General features: G+C 41.1%; 1 protein-coding gene across 1 annotated transcript; it reads left to right on the top strand.

The window, feature by feature from the left end:
- The first annotated feature begins 810 nt into the window (after positions 1-810).
- Positions 811-1,908, top strand: LOC117707551 (TD and POZ domain-containing protein 1-like). Its single transcript, XM_034500951.1, has one exon. It carries the CDS (start codon positions 811-813, stop codon positions 1,906-1,908), a length of 1,098 nt encoding a protein of 365 aa, XP_034356842.1.
- Positions 1,909-20,075: the final 18,167 nt, after the last annotated feature.

Genomic DNA, 20,075 nt, shown 5'->3' with positions numbered 1-20,075 from the left:
AAAGTACCCTGGTGATGGCTATTCTTCCTGTCTGTATTACCTGTGGCCTTTAGTAACATAAAGAACTGGAGGGCTTATCTTTTAAATTTTTTTTTTTTTTTTTTTTGCTTAAATTGAAGTAGATAGATCCCGATCAAATAGAGAAAAACACACACCTTTAATCTAACTCTTGAGGCAGGAAACACACACCTTTAATCCAGATATGGAGACTAGAAGACACAGCCTTAAGTGGGCCAAACCTTCTGTTGGAGGCCTATATAAGCACATAGATGAGGGAAATTTGGTGTCTCTGAATGCTCCCTCTCATCTTCCTAGCAAACCCATTTCTTCACTGACATTAGGTCCGAATTCTTCAGACTTCCAGTATATACTGAAGAACTCCTGAGACTTCAAACCTCGTGGACTAAGTAAGTACTGGTTTTAGCCTTGTTATATTAGCTGGACCTCATCTGTAGGTTATTTTCATATATCCTCTTTCTATTTATATAGAGAAATTCATTTTGTATGTTCTCTACAGGACCCTGACTAATACAGCACACTTAAAATAAGAGTGTATAAAAATTTCCAAACTCTTCCAAAGTTGAATAGAATAGCCAAAACTAGTTATCATTGACCTAAGATTCAATAATCAAACACGAGCGAGCGAGGGGGGGGGGCTGAGAGAGAAGGGGAGAAGGAGAGAGAATGAATTTAGGACAAATTGAAACTAAAATTTAAAGTGTATCTATAATTGTATCCAAGAAGATGAAGGGTAAATAACATATAGTTCTTTTCAGATCAACTTTAAAACCCAAACTACCTCCAGCAGAGATGTCAGGGGACCTGGAAGCCACGAGCTGGGGCTCCACACATATCAGTGTTCAGAAATTCTGCTACGAGTGGACCATTAGCAACTTTTCATTTTGCATGGGGGGAATTAGGAACAGGATTACAAGCCCAGTGTTCTCATTAAAGGCCAATGAGGAAGTGAATTGGTGTTTGAGAGTATACCCAAATGGTGTTGATGAAGAAAGCAAAGATTACCTGTCAGTTTTCCTGGTGATGCTCAGCCATCCAGAGAGCCCAGTTTGGGCAAAGTTTGACTTCTGGATCATAAATTGCCAAGGAGAGAAATTTCAATGTATGAAGAGCCCCAAGGTTGTAAGCTTTCTGCAACACCAACAAAGGGGATTCAAAAAGTTTATCCTTCAAGATCCCCTCCTCTGCAATCCAAATTGGCTTCTCCCTGAAGACCAGCTCACCCTCTCCTGCAAGGTGAGCATAGTAGGAGATTTCTTTAGTATACCTGGACAGAACATGAAACCTGCAATCAAGGATTCAAGGCACAGGTTGAAAGATGACCTAGGAGAGCTGTGGGAGAAGTCCCTCTTCACAGACTGCTGCCTGGTGGTAGGTGGCCATGAATTCAGGGCTCACAAGGCCATCCTAGCAGCTCGTTCTCCAGTTTTCAGAGCCATGTTTGAACATGAAATGAAGGAAAGCCTAACGAATCAAGTTGAGATCCAAGACATGGATCCCCAAGTCTTCAAGGAGATGATGAGCTTCATTTACACTGGGAAGATGCTACAACTCCACAGCTACTCCATGGCCATTGGTGTGCTGGCAGCTGCTGACGAGTATGGTCTGGAGGGCTTGATGGCCATGTGTGAAGATGCCCTCTACAGGAATCTGTCTGTGGAGAATGCTGCAAACACTCTCATCCTGGCTGACCTCCACAGCATAGAGCAACTGAAGGCTCAGGCCCTGGATTTCATTTCAGTCCATGCTTCTGAGGTCTCTGAGACTTCAGGGTGGAAGTCAATGGTGGAGTCACAACCCCACTTGGTGGCTGAAGCGTTCCACTCCCTGGCTTCTGCACACTGTTCTTTCTTGGAGCCTAAAGTCCTCTCAGGAGCTAGCCAGCTATGACCTACATCTCTCTTCCAACATCAACAACCAGTGAGGTTACCAATGACTTCTGGTTAGAGAATGGTATTTTGGAAGCATTTATAATGAATCAGGAAAGGCACCATGGTGGCTCAGGATCTGAAACAGCTGTAGTATGTTAGAATGGCTGGTGGGGGGAGGGCAGCACTGCTGTGTGGGACACCCAACCTGACATCTACCCTGTTGATGTTCTTTATGGTTTTTGTCAGATGATTGGGGCCAGAGAAAAGTAGAAATCAAACATGAGTGTTTACTCATCAGAGAAGGAAAGACAATGAAGACTTTCTTTTTAAAGACTCAGTTTGTAGGAACTCAGCTGCATAACAATTACCACTCCCTCAAAGAACTCTAAGTAACAAGCACACACAGGGGAGTTTTCAACCACCTGTAAGTGGTGATTCAGAGGATCTGAGACCCTCTTCTGGTCCCTATGGCCACAAACAACTCTGTAGATAAAACTTTAACCAAATAAAATATAATATGAATAAAACTTTTCAAATCAGTCTGTGCTTTCTGGAGATGTTTATGTTCAGAGTAGTCACGTGTAGTCCAATCAGCAAAGCTCAGCTGTAGGTGTTTGTGCAGCCCCCTCACTGTCCTTCCAGTATTAGAAACACCTGGTTTCTTTCTTGGAGTTTAATGTTGGCAAATGAGAACTCCAACATCATGCTCTTATGACAACTGAGAAGAGCAGGCCAAAGTTGGGGGAGGGGGATCCTACTTCTTCTGGGAGAGAAGTGTTTGTGGCTCAAGGCATGCAAAAATCTTTTATGTGTTTTTATATTAGTAGGTATTGATTCATTATAGATTCATACTTCCTAGGCCAATGGTTCTCTAACTTCCTAATGCTGTGCCCCCTTAATACAGTTCTCCATGTTGTGGCCAATGAATCATTAAATTACTTTGTGGTTACTTCATAACTGTAATGTTGCTACTGTTAGGAATCATGCTGTGAATAGCTTATATTCTTCCCATATCCTGTGGATCCCACAGATCTTTCCCTTCTAACCTCCCTCCCCACTCTTTGCTCTGTCACAGCCTTCATGCCAGGACTGCACCTTCCCTAACACCTAACAAAGTGCTACTCTTTCTATGGTATCAGAAGGCTAAAGGCATATCCACACCTCTCTCTTTGCTCCCCCACTTACTATTTCCCCATTCTCATTTCCAGGTTTATAGCAGGAAATCTGCTGTGCTTTTGTTTCCTGTAATGCACCAACTCCAATGGACCACAAAAACTTCTCCCCCAACATCCCTTACCCCAACTCAGCCCATTACCCAGCCTCCACCCCCAGCAGGCATTCCTTTCTGCCTGCCTACATCTGCTGCAAGTCCCACACACAATTCATTTTTAAGCTCCCTCCTCCTAACTCCTTGCTGAATTTGAGCCCCTAACTCCAGCTTGTACTCACTGACAACTCAGAAAAATACTGACAGGTAAGAATAGAAACTTCCTGTATGTCTTCCCCTCTCCTTCGGTTTTTGGAGAACCACAACTACCAATCTAATTCTCAATTCTATTGCAAACCTTTTGTGTAACCTGCTTTCACTGTCTCCCCGAATTCCAAGGAGACCAAATAAGCAGATTCTGGTGCAGTCTCCTCCCTCCTGTGAACCCCATCATACTTCTAACCTATCCCCATTCCTATGTGTCATCTCCCTATACCCAGAAACCTTGAACCCCCAGTGGCCAGAACTATTAGGTCCAAAGAAAAGTTCCTGCCTGACAGCAGTGATGATTGGTCTCAATTGTCAACTTGACAATATCTGGAATGAACTACAATCCAAATTTATAAAGCTCTTGTAAAAATGTAAGGAGAGGTTTCAACCCATGCCTGGTATTACATGCCTTTAATCTCAGCATTCAGGACAAAGAGGCATTCAGAACTATGATTTCAAGGTCATTTTACAAAACAATTTTTAAGCCAGCTAAGCCTAGGCAGTGAAAGATGTAATAGAACCAAGGGGTCATGTTCCAGACCCAGCAAGCAGCAGCAGTGGGCAGCTTGGGCTATGTCACTCTAGGTTAGAGTTGCCTTTCGATCAAGATGTAGAGCTGTTAGCATGCAGCACCAAGCCTCCCTGCAAGATTAAATGATTCCCACCATGATGATAATAGACTGAACCTCCAAAATGGCAAGCCAGCTCCAGCTAAATGTTTGTCTGTATAAGAGTTGCTTTGGCCATGATGTCTCTTCACAGCCAAAAAAACTCTAAGACAACATACAGCAATCACACTCTTCAAAAATCCAGAGGGAAAATAGAAGACAAGGAGCAGAACTGCTACCCAACATACACAAATGTAGAGACTAGGATATAAATATTTTACCATTGCAATTCCAGTATCTTAGATTCTAGCATATACAACACAATCGATAACAACCAGGGCATTATGTCTACTCTAGAGCCTAGCTATCCTAAGACAGCAGTCCCTGAACATTCAAACATGGCTGAAGCACAAGGAAAAACCTTAAAACAATCTATATGAAGGTGATAGAGGTCATTATGGTGAGAATGAAGAAATTCCTTAAATTCATGAAAGCACATACAAACAGTGTGAGGAAAGAAAGAAATCCAGGAAAACAAAACAAACAGTGGAAGGAAATAAATAAAAATGTTTAAGGCCTGAAAATAAAAATAGAATCCATAAAGAAAACAAACACTGCTGGGCAGTGGTGGCACATGCCTTTAATCCCAGCACTCGGGTGGTAGAGGCAGGTGGATTTCTGAGTTCAAGGCCAGCCTGGTGTACAGAGTGAGTTCCAGGACAGCCAGAGCTACACAGAGAAACCCTGTCTCAAAAAAACAAAAAACAGGAAAGAAAGGAAGAAAGGAAGGAAGAAAGAAAGGAAGGAAGGAAGGAAGGAAGGAAGGAAGGAAGGAAGGAAGGAAGAAAGGAAAGGAAAGAAAGAAAGAAAGAAAGAAAGAAAGAAAGAAAGAAAGAAAGAAAGAAAGAAAGAAAACACTGAGGGAATTCTGGAAATGAGGAATTTTAAATTTCCTTACAAAGGATTAATAAAATAAGAGTTCATTCTTTGAGAAGATCAACAAGATGTGTAAATCCTATTCCAAACTAATATAAGTACACAGAGAGAATATACATATTCACCTAATAAGGATTTAAAGGTGAGACATAACAACAGATACTGTGAAAATCCAGATAGTCACAAGGACACACTTTAAAAAACTGCTTCAGCACATTGGAAAGTCTAAGATAACTTGATATTTTTTGTAATAGGCAACCCTTATCAAGGCCAAATCATGGTCAGATAGTCAATTAAACAGATGTAACTCCTAGTAAAATAGAAGCAGTCAATAAAAGTCACCTCACTTGCCCTCAATTCCAAATAGTGTCCCCCAACCTGACTTTCCACTTTGTTGCTGTGTACAAGCCTCCTACTCAGGGGGAGATTCCCTCCTGTACCAAAGGCCACAAAGGCCAGGCCATGAGAATGCAGGCAGGCCACTTTATCACAAACATATTCTGCCCTCTCAGTGACACTCCACTCCAGGAAGATCTCTAATCCCTCGTCCCTCGTCTTCACTATGTCCCAGGTCCCAACATGGACCTAGACCCCCAGCTGACCCTCTACACCTGACCCTGTCACTTTGGAGCTTCAATGCTGCAGTTTCCTTAGGCACAATAGGGCTATTGCACACCCTCCTGCCCTCTTCTCCTGCCTCCTTTCAGAGTTGCCTGTCATCATACACCTCTCCTAGCTCCTTATGGCTTTTGTGACTCCTTGTGTTTCCCTGACCCTTTCTTGTGTGTGAGAGCACTCTCCTAGAGATTGTTTCTTTATCCTTGCCTTCTGGTCTTCACAAAAGCCCTGGTGCCAGATTCCAGTCTCTCCTTGGGATTAGCCAGACTGTCCCTGCCCTCCCTTGAATGAAGTGAAAACCCACTGAACTGCTTGTGTCTTCCTTTATTCCGACCTGTGTCTTGGAGTCTCCCCACTGTTGAGGCCCACACTCTGCCTCAACACTTTGCCTCAACGCTTTGGGGCTAAGTGCTCTGGTCAAGAGAGAGAGTGGGGCTGCAGAGGCAGGAGACGCGAAGAATGGAGACAAGACAGGGTGTGATCAAGTCTCTCTTTATCAAGTCTCTTTTTTTATCAAGTCTCCCTTATTGAGTCTCTCCTATTGAAGGGAATTCTGAGGTATTTATATACACAAGCAGGAGAACACAGGTGAAAACACTTTACCACGTGCACCATACAGCTGAGGTCACTAAACAGCAAAGCAAGCTATGTGGGATAAACAATATATTTATCAGAGTGTGCTTCAGCTGTTATAGGCTTTTGACAACCAAGTCTTTCATCAGGGTATATGGCTCCAGATGGCTGCAAAGTTGATCTAGCCGCTTTCTACTAAAGTCGGCTCCCAACACCCCACCCCCCTCTTTCATCCACAGGAAATGTGTTTTCCATGCTGTCTCACTCCTTCTAAGGATGTCTTTTAGAAAATCTCCAGATTCTTCATCTTGCACCTGACCTGAATGGCCCTAAATTTATTCATCCTTTCAATTGAATTTGGACATAATACCCCTTAAATAATCAATCCAAAAGGGCACCTAATGACACTCCTGGTCCTAATATTATTAGAGACGTTTACAGATACTAGAGGTGATCAGGAAAATGGAAAGAGATTCCCTATTTCCTATTTTTCTTTTCTCCACTCCAAGCCCTGTTTTATTTTGTCTGTTCACTCCCCTGCCCCTACCCCCTGCACTGTCTCTACACAAATACACACACACACACATACATGCACACATCCTGCACACACTTTCCCCCAGGCTGTTGCATATCTTAGCAGCTGCCTACTGCACTATCCTCAATTTCTAGGGTTCAAATTTTTTGTCCTATATCTAAGCCCTATTTGTTCTCAGCTTATTGTATTCAGTTTTACACGGATTTAGGTGTCATTTAGGGATGAGTGGCAGTGGCATTTGACTATCATTTTGTGCTGTTTCTCTTCAGTTAAAAGCTGGCTCTGGAGTTTCGAATATATATATCTATATATATGTGTGTGTGTGTGTGTGTGTGTGTGTGTGTATCTCAAAAAAGTAGATATCAAAAAGCCAAATGATCTAAGTAAAAACTGGTGTATTGGTTGGTTTTGTGTCAACTTGACACAAACAAAAGCCATCAGAGAGAAAGGAGCCTCAGTTGAGGAAATGCCTTATGAGATCCAGCTGTAAGGCACTTTCTCAATTAGTGATCAATGTGGGAGGGTCCATTGCATTGTTGGTGGTGCCATCCCTGGACTGGTGATCCCAGGTTATATAGACAAGCAGGCAGAACAAGCCATGTAGAAGCAAGTCAATAAGCCCCATCCCTCCTTGGCCACTTCATCAGCTCCTGCCTCTAGGTTCCATATTTGTTTGATTTTCTGTCCTAACTTCTTCCACTGATGATTATGATCTGGAATTATAAGTCAAATAAATGCTTTCCTCCCCAAGTTGGTTTTTGGTCATAGTGATTTACTACAGCAATAAAGACCCTAAGGAAGACAAATGGGTATACATCTAAACAGAAAATTCTCAATAAAGAAACTCAAATGACCAAGTAACACTTAAAGAAAAGAAATGTTCATCATCCTTTGCCATAAGGAAAGGCAAATCAAAACTACTTTGAGGATCCATCTTACACCAGAAGAATATTGAAGATCAATAAGACAGGTGCCAATAAGACAAGTGATGAGGAATTGGAGCAAGGGGAACACTTCTCACTTTCTTATGGGAGTGCAAGATTGTACTGCAACTATGAAAGTCAGTACAGTACGACTATTCCTCAGAAAGTTGGGAATTCATCTACCTCAAATCAAGATATACCGCTCTTTGTCATGCATCCAAAGGATGCTGTATAGTATCATAAGGACACTTACACAAACATGTTCATTGATGTTTGATTTATAATGCCAGAAACTGGAAACAACTATAGACTTTCCAAAACAGAGCCAGTGAAATTGAGGTTGATATTCACTGTTGTTGCAGCCCAAGCTGCCCCATGTTTGGGGGCCAAAATGTCACTGACCAATCTATCAATGTTGAAACCTGTACTGCCAAAGCCTTGGGGGCTAAGTTGTTAGAGCCCACACTACCCCAAGCTGCTCCATTCCATGGGTCGGGGTTCAGCAAAGAGAGAGTGAGGATGAACTCGAAGAATGGAGACCAGAGTGTGATTCAATCCCACTTATTCTTTAATCTCTCTTCTTCTCTCCAAGTCCCTAGTTCCTAGTCCCTGTTGGGAAAAAAAGGCTTGGGGATCCCACGGTTCCTCCCGCCATGCTGTGGGTACTCGGCTGGGAATGCTCTGGGTTCCTCCAGCTGGAAGTTGGGCCCGGCTGCTCTTTAACTAAAAGCCTCTCCCTGGCTCCTCACGGTTCCTCACAGTGGCTCTGCCCCAACACAGGAGGAAGCCCTCGGGTTTCCAAAACTGGCTTATTCACATGGCGGATGGTGGATGGATCTGGATGCATACCCCATAAACCCAGGATCGACCTGAGTTAAAAGGGGAGGGGAGAAAGGGGGAGGGGCTGGGGAGGAATGTTTAATGGCTCCACCTCTGGCCTTCAGGTACCTCATTAGTATGTAAATCTCTCTAGGGCCTGTTTGTGCCCTCCACCACCCTCCACCTGTGTACATGACTGAAGGGTGAAGGTGGAATGGAGATTAGACCTCTTGTTAGGCCCAACAAGTCCCTAGTGCCTCCAAGTTCCAAGTTACTTCTTCCAAGTGCTAAGTGCCTACTGTCTAATTCCAAGTTCTTCCTCCAAGTGCCAAGTGCCTAATACCTAATAATCTCTTCTGTCTCAAGTGTCTACTACCAAGTGCCTAATACTTAATAATAATAATTTCTTCTGTCTGCCTCTCGCCTTTTATATGTCTCACTTCTAAGCCATGCCTTTAGGTCACGCCTTTAAGTAATACCCTTAGGTCTTATCTCTAAATCAGATCTCTAAGTCACACCCTTAAGTCAAACACCTTTAAGTCTCACACACCCAAGGGAAAATCCTGGGTATCTAAAGCAAGATGTTATCAGAGTGTGCTCAGCTGTTGTAGGCTGATGTAATCAAGTCTTTTGTCAGGGTATATGGTCAAGTTGGCTGCAAGGATAATAGCTGCCTTCTGTCGGCTCCCCACACACTGTGTCATCTAGAGACTCCTCCTGAAAAACTTCAGGATAAATCTGTATCTTCAGGGGTTAGTAGCAGAAACAGGTAAGGAAAATCTGGATCCAGCTGAATTGTTTCATTATCCTTATCCTTATAATTACCATATTATTCTATGTACTGATAACAAGGTTTAGAGCTTGCTTGGCACTGTGCTTTAACATTGAGTTTTATATTTTTAGATTGACACTAGTTCTTATAAACCCTTATCAAGACAAAATATCATGTTTCTCTTATTCTTCTCTCATACATTACACCCCAACCTCAGTTTTCGGTCTCTCTCCTCCTCCCACTCTCTGCCCCTATTTCCCTCTCCTCCAGATCCACTCCTCTTCTATTTCCCTTCAAATAAATCAGGAGGCCTCCCAGGGATGTTCACTGACTTTAGCCTAATTTGGTACAAAGACTCATATCAAGGTGGACAAGGAAACTCAGTAGGAGGGAGGAGGGGAGAGGGGAGGGAAGGGAAGGGGGAGAGGGAGATGGAGACAGAGGGAGAGAGAGCAATGAATTACAGACAGCAGTTAAAGTAATCTAACAATGGCTAATTGTGAATTGTTAAGTCCAAGAATCTAGTAGTTACTCAGTCCCAAAAGGCTTTGTGTCTGTCTCAAGTGGCCTTCTGTATATGCTGGAATTCTGAAGAACTAGGTTCCAAAGCAGACAAAGAGCAAAACCTTCCTTCATCCATGCTCTTACATAGTCTCCCAGCAGAAGGTATAGTCCAGATTAAAGGTGTCCTTTCCTGCCTCCATGTCTGGATCATTGGTGTGTCTTCCTACATCAAAGCTCCAGACTAGAAGGGGATATAAACACTACCAACCAAGTAATAAATGTTTCATAGGTGTAGCCTCCATTTCTGGATCATAGTTCATTCCAGAAGTAGTCACGTTGATAACCAAGAATAGCTATTAAAAAGAGCTACTGATGTATATGAATTTGATTATTTATTATTTTGTTGTTATTGTATTGTTATTATTGAAATTAGATTCTTCTCTTATACATACCTCCTGACCAGAGTCTCCATTCCCTTACATTTTTTTTTTATCAAGCTAATTTGCTGAAAGGAATTTCTTGGTCCAATTTTTCACCTAACTTATGTGTACTACTTTTACTTATATGTACTAACTTAGGTGTACAAATTTCACCTAACTTATGTGTATTATCTGCAAATAAAGATTCCGTCTTCCAACTTTCCAGTATTTATCCTGTTGATTGCCAGTTGCCTTATTGCTCCAATTAAGACTTCAATTGTTTTATTGAGTAGCTTTAAGAGAGTGAGAAACTATGACTTGCTTTTGGTTTTTGGACAATGACTTTGAGTTCTCTCCATTCAAGTTGATACTGACTATGGGCTTGTCCTATACTGCCATAATTATATTTAGGTATATCACCTGTGAGTCAACCTCTCCAGAACTTTTATCATGTAAGGGTGTCTTCTTAAAGATGTTACCTGGACACAGTTTAATGATCATAGTTGGTTTTTTTGTTTGTTTTTGTTTTTGTTTGTTTTTGTTTTTTGTTTTTGTCTTTCAGTTGGTTTATGTGGTAGATTGTATTTTTTTGATTTTTGTATATTGAAACATCCTTAGACATCTTGAGACAAAGCCTTTGTTGTTGTAAATGATATTTTTAATGTGTTCTTGGAATCTGTTTGCAATAATAAGTATTTTTGTATCAGAGTCCATAAGGGAAATTGATCTGTGGTTTGGGTATCAGTGTAACTGTAGTCTCATAAAATAAATTGGGCAATGTTCCTTTTGTTTCTATTTTGTGAAATAATTTGAGGAGTATAGACAATAGCTCTTCTTGGAATGGCTGGTAGAATTTTGTGTGAAATTGTCTGGCCCTGGGCATTTTTTGATGGGATACTTCTAATGGCTGCTGCTATTTTACTGACAGGCTGTCACTATCAGTGTATGAGTGTTGGGCCTTGGATGAGGTAACTTCATTTAACCTGCCACCTTTAGTCACGCAGGACACAGGTAGAGGGCTTGATTAACAAGTCTCCACCTCCAGAGATTTAAATATTAATGAATTATCAAAAGGCCAGGGGCGTAGCTAATTAAGTTATTCCCTCCCCTTTCTCCCTTCCCTATAAGACTGGTCTCCCCTGGCTTTTGGCTGGGGGGTGGGGGGGGGGGAAGCGCGTACCACCTACATCCATTTACCATGTCATGAACAATAAAGCTTTGGAAAACCGGACTCCACGTGTTGCCTGATCTGCCACCGCCAGGTTCCCAGTCTTTGGAAAGTTGAGCTGCCCACCGCCAGCCCGCGGCGGCTGTATCAATGTGGGATCCTCAGCTGGCGGCGTGGGAAGCCCGCCCGGGACCCTGATGCCAGACTGCCATGGAACCCGGACTCCCTCCTCTCCCCCCCCCCGCCCACGAGATTTTTTCCCCACATATGAGGACCATCATGCAATTTAAACTGGAGGAATGTTGCCCTTTCAAACTTAGGTGCCTTTGATTTGGTGCACACATGGTAAGAATTGAAATGTCAGCTTGGGGCCTTTTTCCTTTGATGAGTATGTAATGGCTTTACCTACCTATCTTTTCTGACCAGTTCTCAGTTAAAGTCTATCAGGTTAGATCTTAAAATTTCTACAACAGCCTGATTCTTAGGTTTATTTGCTTGGAATATCTTTTTTCTAACCCTTTACTAGGAGGTACTCTCTACCCTTGAGTTGAGTTGGGTTTCTTGGATCAGCAGAAAGATGGAACCTGTCTTTACATACACTCTGTTACTCTGTGTCTTTTTTTTTTTTTATTAGGGAATCAAATTTGCTGATACTGAGAGATATTAATAGCCAATAGTTGTTGATTCCCTATATCTTGTTATTATTCTTTTGGTGATGATGGTGGTGGTATTCATGTGTTCGCAAATGTGTACATGTGTGACTACTTATTTTCTGTAACTTTTTTATGGTACTAATTAATCTCCTTATGTTACAGTTTTTCTTGTAATGGCTCCTGTATGTCTGCTTTATATAAAAATATTGCTTAAATTTGTCTCTATCATGGAATACCTGTTTCCTTATCTGTGGTGATTGAAAGTTTTGCTGGGTATAATAGTCTGGGCTGGCATCTGTGGTCTAGAAGAGTCTGCAACACATGTGTCCAGACTTATTTGGCTCTTAGAATATCTTCAACACTTGAGAATCTTAGGTTACCCTACAATATTACTCAGTTCAACCAAGATTCCAGAGACAAGAACTGAGACACCCGGGATCTCAATATCCCTCAGAGAAGGAATATTGTGGTAGTCAATGAATCTGTAGGAATTGCAAAATCAGACTTCCTGGTCCTCAAGACTCCCTTTGATCAGTCTATGCCTAACACTTTAGAGGAATCTGAGACCTCTAACTGGGCTGTCACCTCTCTATGCAGAATCTGGTTAAGCACTTCTATTTGAACAGATAGGAGATATTGGACATGATCATCTGATTCAGTGTCCAGAATATGATATGTCATTGGACTCAATCTTGGAAGTCATTCAGCTTCCAAACCCAGCATTTAGAGAGCACCATCAGCCAAAACTAAAACTAAGGCCTATCCCATCACAGTCCATAGTGCTGGGGGAATTTTCTAAATATTCAAACCTTACTTTTTGTCTTCCAAATTTCTGTTCCTCCTTAACTCTTCTTGTTGACTAAATTATTGACCTGGCCCACGGGTCAGTCAACAGGGTCTGCAAGAGAGAGAGCGAGGATGCAGGGGCAAGAGATGTGAAGAATGAAGCCAAGACAGAGTGTCTGGTCAAGTCTCATTTATTGAAAGAAAATCATGGGTATATAAGCACAACAAGCAGGGGAGTGCAGCTGGAGACACTTTACCACCAGTGCCTTGCAGCTGGGGGCACTAAACAACAAGTCCAGGATATGTCTGAGAAAAACAAGATGTTTGTTAGAGTGTGCTCAGCTGTTGTAGGCTGCTTGCAAGTCTCTTGTCAGGATGGGAAAGTATCAACCTTCAAATATGTGGCCCAACATGGCTGCAAAGATGATAGCCACTTTCTGCTAGGAGTTGGCTTCCAACAAATTACATCAATGCAGATACTGTTTTTACTTAAAAGCTCACTCCAAGAAAGGTTCCCTAGGAAACTGGGTTTCCAAATGCCTAATGTATTTGCCAGACTGCTAATACATGCTTTCTATTCACTTAAATCCAAGACCAAGCAATCTTCTTAGTGGCTACCCTATATTTCTGAAGGTTCATTCCACTAAGATTCCAGAGACTAGACATGTATATACTTATGGTCTCAGAGCCCCTTGAAGTGTGGACCAGTAAGGTGTTCAAGGAGCTCCTGAAAGTGCTCGGCTGAGTTCTAAGTACCCCAAACCCACTTTGACCAATTGCTGTTTAACACTTTAGAGAGATATGATACCTTCACTATAACAGATCAGAGCGAACCGGTGGTGGCGCAGCAGGCGGTCGCCTGCAGAGGGCACGGACCCTCTGCTCCCTCTCTCTCTCTCTACCCGAGTGAGTGTAATCCTGCTCGGTCCCGTTTGTCTCCTCCCGCGTCTCATGGTGAAAAAAAAAAAAAAAAGAAACAGATCAGAAGGTAAATTGGTCTCTCAAGTCTAGAGGGAAGTTTGTTGAAGGAGTCTTCTGTTTGAACACATTGGAGAGATCTGAAGCAACCACGATCCATGATTCAAAATCTGTGTGAGAGAGACATCACTAGGTTCTGTCTTTCTGTCCAGGGGTATGAATATGTACTGACATTTCATGCAGTGTGTGTGTGTGTGTGTGTGTGTGTGTGTGTGTGTGTGTGTTTCTCTGTATTTCCTGTCAGTTTTTCCTGTTATGAAGAGTAACTTTCTCTGATATAAGGACTTCCCTCACCCTGGCTTAAGACCTAGGTACCCCCCTGTCTAGGGGAATCTGAAACTGAAATTTTGACCATGTTGTGTTCTCCTGAAAAATCCCCTACCAAAACCAAATTCCACCTGTAATTTTTCTTTTGTCCTAGGACATTGATCTACCAACACAGGCTTATTACTTAATGATTTTAAAGGTAGGGTGGTTGATACTTTTGAAAGACTAACTCCTGCCCTGTCTCCCTTATAAACTACCTGAACAGCTTGCGATTGTTCTTGATAATACATTTTAGTATTATTCTCAGAAGCATTCTTTATTGTTGAGGTCTGCACTGTCCCTCACTTAGGGTCCACTATGTCCCACCTGAGCTGCTGTTCCAGTCCTGGGTCAGGGTCTAGCAAGAGAGAGAGAGAGTAGGGATGGAGGGGCAAGAGACTCAAAGAATGGAGACAAGACATGGTGTGTAATCAAGTCTCTAGACTCTTTATCACATTCACCTTGCAGCTGGGGACATTAAACAACAAAACAAGATATGTGGGACAAACAAGATATTTATCAGAGTGTGCTCAGCTGTTGTAGGCTGTTGAAAAACAAGTCTCTTGTCAGGGTATATGGTCCGAGATGGCTGCAAAGATGCTAGCCACTTTATGCTAGGAGTTGGCTCCCAACAGGTCCCCCTTTTTAAATTGTTTTTCAAAAGGGAAAGCTGAGAAAACTTATAGAAACTGTAGCTGCCTTATGTCAGAACAAAAGACCATAGCCTCCCTTTCCAGTCTTTGAATACCCAGCCATTTGGTTGAACTCTTGTCTTAGGATGGTGAGGCCTCCCAGTTAAGGGCAAGGGTCTTGAGGTGTTCGCTTTCCAGTCATTGACTATCCAGCTTAGCGAGTAAGTTAGGAGTTAATCCTTGTCAGTCTTGATGACAGAGGTTTTAGAGTCCCCTACTTCCAGCCTGTAATAATGGACCTGTATGGATTTCATTTGAATAGCTTCTATCTGTTGTCATACAAAAGCCATCAGTTTGTCAAACAGCATGGACCCGGGAGACAAGAGACTTAATGCCTAAATGGTTGGTATAAAAGCATCACTCTTCTTTAAGGGTAGCACACAAGACCCCTGTTGGAGAAGTAAAATGTCTAAGCCTTGTACCCACAAATTGTGAATAGAAGAAATTATACCAATGAAACCCTTGAATTTGCATCAGCTTACTAACAATTATACAGATTTCTACCAATAGATTATGGCTGTGTAATCAATTTTAGCTCTTCCTTCCTGTTCCAATAAAACTATTGCTTTTCTCTAGAAAGACAGCCTAATATTAACCACCTCAGTCCCCAAGTCCTGGGAATTGGGGTACCGACTCTTCATTAACTTCTTCAAGCTGAATATGGGTGTTGAGATATTAGAAGAGGGATTCGGGATGAGGGGAAGGGTAAATTGATAAGCCTCTGATGTCTGTCTTAACTGCATCCAGCTGGAAGTTCAGGGCATCAGTGAACATGCAGGTGCTAAGAAGATTCATTCACCAAGGCTGTGTATTCTGTAATATACAAATCTCAAAACAAATTTTAGTATCAAGATAATTATTTTGTTTGATTCTCTGGAATCTAGTCTTCTGGAGGTCTACCTCTGTTGTGTCTGATCCATATAATTCTGAAAGAAATAACTACTACCTTAATGACCTCTTCAGAAAACACATAGAAAAACCTTTTTCCCCAAAGCTGTCTATCCTTGAGCAAGTAACCAGAAAAGCCTTTATATTGACCTTTTATCCAGAGGAAAAGTATAACTACACCACTCAGAATAACACCCATTTTGAAAGTTAAATCAATCTAATACAACTGATTAACACTATCTTTCTGTTCAGCTCTCTGCTTAGAGCAACTTTCTATTTACCTATTTATCTGTTTGGCTCTCTTGACTCAGAGCAGCCTGAAATTTACTTCTCGAGTCTTTAAAGCCTTTTTCATCTGTTTCTGCTCACTTATTTCTTGCCCCATTTTCATTACTATGACCTATTGGTCTCGCTGCAATCACTTCTGAATTCTTGGCAGACCCTTCTTCCAGTAATGCCTCTCACTGGGTCTCTCATTCTTGCTGTCTCGCATTGAGCGCCACTGCCAAGCCAGCTCCGTCAGTTGACAGGTTCTCCAGTGCAGGAGTGAGGATAGCAGCTTTCAATTCCCGTGGTGTCCTTCACTGTATCCCACTAACTGGAGCCTAACGTTGAGGCGCCACTATGTTGAGAACCATACTGCCCCATGTTTGGGGGACACTATGTTGCTGTCCACACTGCCCCATGCTTGGGGCTAAGTGCTCTGGTCCAAGGGGATCAGACAACAGGATAAGCAAGAGAGAGAGTAGAGATGGAGGGGCAAGAGACTCGAAGAATGGAGACAAGACATGGTGTGTAATCAAGTCTCTAGTCTCCTTTAATTGACAGGAAATCCTGGGTATTTATAAGCTCAAGCAGGGGAACACAGCTGATGACACTTTACCACATTCACCTTGCAGCTGGGGACATTAAACAACAAAACAAGATATGTGGGAAAAACAAGACATTTATCAGAGTGTGCTCAGCTGTTGTATGCTGCTGAAAAACAAGTCTCTTGTTAGGGTATATGGTCCAAGATGGCTGCAAAGATGATAGCCATTTTATGCTAGGACTTGGCTCCCAACACTTTGTTTTATGGTTTGTTTCTGATTTTGAAGGAATGTTAATCTGTGTTTTCTATTGCTATAACAAATCATATCCCCACAAATTCATGGCTATACTAGCTATATATGACTTTAGTTTGCCTATTTGTCCTTCTGACCCTTTACCCATCTTGCACTTGGTTTTACCTGAGAAAAAGTTCCAATTCCTAGAAGATGAATATTTACCTCCTAAAGAGATCAATCTAGATGCCAAGATTTTGATGAAATCATTATTATATCTGTTCTTCTGTTTGCTAAACCTTCCATTTCAATGTCACTGTTTGTATTTTAGCTTTGGTCTCTGATCCTTTATAGCAGTTTGCCAAAATATTTGCTTGCTGGTCTCTCTGAACTTTTGTTTTAGCTACTGAAGCTGTTTTGACTTTATCTCCAGATCAATGTTGTTTTTAACAACAGACATTAAATCTTTTAATTACTCTGTGACCGAGTTTCCCCCATACTGACAGGAAATGATTGAATTAAATTTGATATCAGGGACTGTAGGAGGCCCCCTTTTCTGATGGCAAAGGGTTATCTTGCCTATCCCTTGCTAATCTGTATTCATTAGTCCAATGCCAGCCTTTGCCCCACTTTCTGCATATTCCAGAAGGCTGAGGTCTTCTCTTTGGATTATTTCTAGAAAAAAAAAAAAAAAAACAAAACAAAAAAAAACCATTGTTTCTAGGAATGCCCTGCCTGCAATCAATTTTCAAATGACCTTGCTTACCACATTTATAACATCTGCCATTTTTTATTTTTTCTTAATACTTTTAGAAATTACTTCTATCAAATTAGCATTATAAACATGAGACCCAAAATCAGCTGTATCTCTAATCCATTCGTCTATTGGTGGTGATCTTGACTTTAAAGGTCTAATCACAGTTTTGCATTCTGAAGTAGCACTTCCAAAAACCAAAGATTCAGGCAGTATTTCTCTGACTTCTGAATCTGATATCATTCTATTTACAGCTAAAGTCAATCTTTGAAAAAAATCACTGAAGGCTTCTTTTGGCCCTTGTATAATTTTAGTAAATGACACAGACCTGTTTTAGGACCATTCAATTTTGTCCCAAGCATTTCAAGCTGCTAGACTACATAGTACCAAGGGGTAGTCATCAAATTCAAGCTGCCATTGTAATTCAGCATATTGACTTTTATGTAGCAACTGATCCCAGGAAATATCAATACCTGTAGTCTGATTTCCTTGTTCTAAGGCCCTGGCTTTCTCTTTCCACCATGTTTGCCATTGTAACTGAGGACCAGCTTCCAATATTGCTGTTGCCAAATCTTTCCCATCATGAGAATAATTCTATTCTAAGTTGCCCATGAATTTAATATCTGCTTTACATAGGATGAATGCATGCCATAGGCAATTACCATGTCTTTAAATCTCCTCAAACCAATATGTTATAGGATCCCATTTAACTTCTTCATAACCTTTGGGGTGCTTATCATCTCCTGGTAGGTCTTGTATAGTAACGAAGGTTGGTTTTCTAACAACCTTGGGCCACCCCCTTTCAGTTTTATTATGTAGTGGTGTTGTAGGCTCTTGTCTAAATTCCTCTGTGTCTTGTCTGAGTATTTTTTAGGTCTTCCTAATTCTTGTCTAAATTCCTCCATCTGTCTATTTTTCTCCTTTTTATTTATACATCTCTAATTTTCTTTCTAATCTTTACATTTTACCAACATATTTTCCATAGTTTTCTTTTTCCTATATCTCTAAATGTTTTTTTTCTTTGAATGGGTATAGAAAGTCATTTTGGCTGTTAAGGATATTATAAAATACCAACATGATAATAATCGTAATCTGTATTGAGCCAATTTCAGTTAAGTTATTTAGCTTTTCACTTTCTCCTTCTATTTTCAAGCCATGTAGAATAGCACTATACAGGGTCCTAAAGCCTTCTATTATGGTACTTCCCATCCTTAACTCTCTCTTTAAGGGCTTCCAAATCTGATGACTTCTCAGTTTGTCTGCAGGTGGAGTGACTTCTCCATGGGAGGCCTTCTAAATTTCTACCTTTTGTCCTCTACATTAATGCATTATGAAAAAGCACTAATCTTGTCAGCTTTTTATTGTGGCAGCATTGGAAGTCTAGCTTGTGATCTTTTGCCTCATCTGGTTCAATTGTAGCTTGATGAGAATGTATTTATCAAAATGATTAACAAATTCTGTGACTCTTCCTTTGTGTCTAGACAGTGATACCACTACAGCAGTTCCAAAGAAATAGAAAAAGTAACTAAAATAAAAAATAAAAATAAAAGATTGGGTTAAGACAGCCTGGTTTTATGGACTTAGATGTCAGAGTTACATCCAAGGACACACAAAGGGATAATTAAAGAGGGGAAGAATCTGCTCTAGCCTTTAATGCATCTCTACACAAGCTGATAATTGATTGCAGGAGGCTATTCACCACATTGAAGGCCCACCTCATGTGTAGATATCAGCCTAGAAGCCCAAATTGACAATTTCTCAAGCATAACAATGGTCTGTATTTGAGAGATATGTAATGAGCCCCCAGGTGCACAGGACATTATGTTGTTTCTCACTATTTATCAGAATGTTATTGCAGGGTTGCCCAAACCGCTTCAAAACCACAATAATCTCTCACTTTGAAGGCACAGCAGAGGATATATGTGCCACATGCTAAGTTTGGTTGCTTGAGAAAAGAGAGAAAAAAACAAAACTATATTTTAATTTTAAAAAATAACAGATAATCCCTCCTAACCCTGTGTGTGAAGTACATGGTGTGTTCAGCAACAGAAATTCACCTTCAACTTCTGGGAAGTAGCCAAGGCTATCATAAATAGCTATATTATTTGGGGAGTCTCTTTGGACTTCCCTGACCAAAAGTTTGAAAGGAGATCTCTCATGTCTGACACTGGGATTTTGGTTAGATGGTCTATAGCTCTTGGGTGAATCCTTATCACTCCAAATGGCATAACTTCATTTAAACTATATACATATGCACACATGTATACTTATATGTATTTTATATAATTATATGTAAATATAAAATAATATGACTCCCTATATCTTTCTCAAACATCCTTGACATTAAAGGATGATGTTTTCCCTCTTTGTCCTCTCCTCCCCATGTTTCTCCCTTCATACCATCTATACCTTGCTATTTCCCTCTCTTGAATCCCACCACTATGGTTCCTTTTGTTTCCTGGTTTCTGTCTTTACTCCAGGTTATATACTCATATTGGAACATTTGGGGCTAGGAGCTACAAATGAGAGAGAACATGTGTGTTTTTTTTGTTTTTTTTTTTTTTTTTTTTTTGTCATTTTTGGCCTAAGTTACCTGCTACAGTTGTTTGAATAAGAATGGTCCCAATAGGCTCATATATTTGAATGGTTAGTCACCAAGGAGGAGAACTCTTTTAAAGGATTAGAAGAATTACACAAGGTATGACCTTGTTAGAGGAAGTATGCCATTGGGGTT

Source organism: Arvicanthis niloticus, chromosome 4 (assembly GCF_011762505.2).
Source record: "Arvicanthis niloticus isolate mArvNil1 chromosome 4, mArvNil1.pat.X, whole genome shotgun sequence".
Lineage (NCBI taxonomy): Eukaryota > Metazoa > Chordata > Mammalia > Rodentia > Muridae > Arvicanthis > Arvicanthis niloticus.
The sequence above is the reverse complement of the archived record's forward strand: the minus strand, read 5'-3'. Positions and strand labels throughout refer to the sequence as shown.

What these genes read in the sequence shown, in the direction of transcription:
- LOC117707551 (XM_034500951.1), top strand. Translation starts at nt 811, where the DNA reads ATGTCAGGGGACCTGGAAGCCACGAGCTGGGGCTCCACACATATCAGT.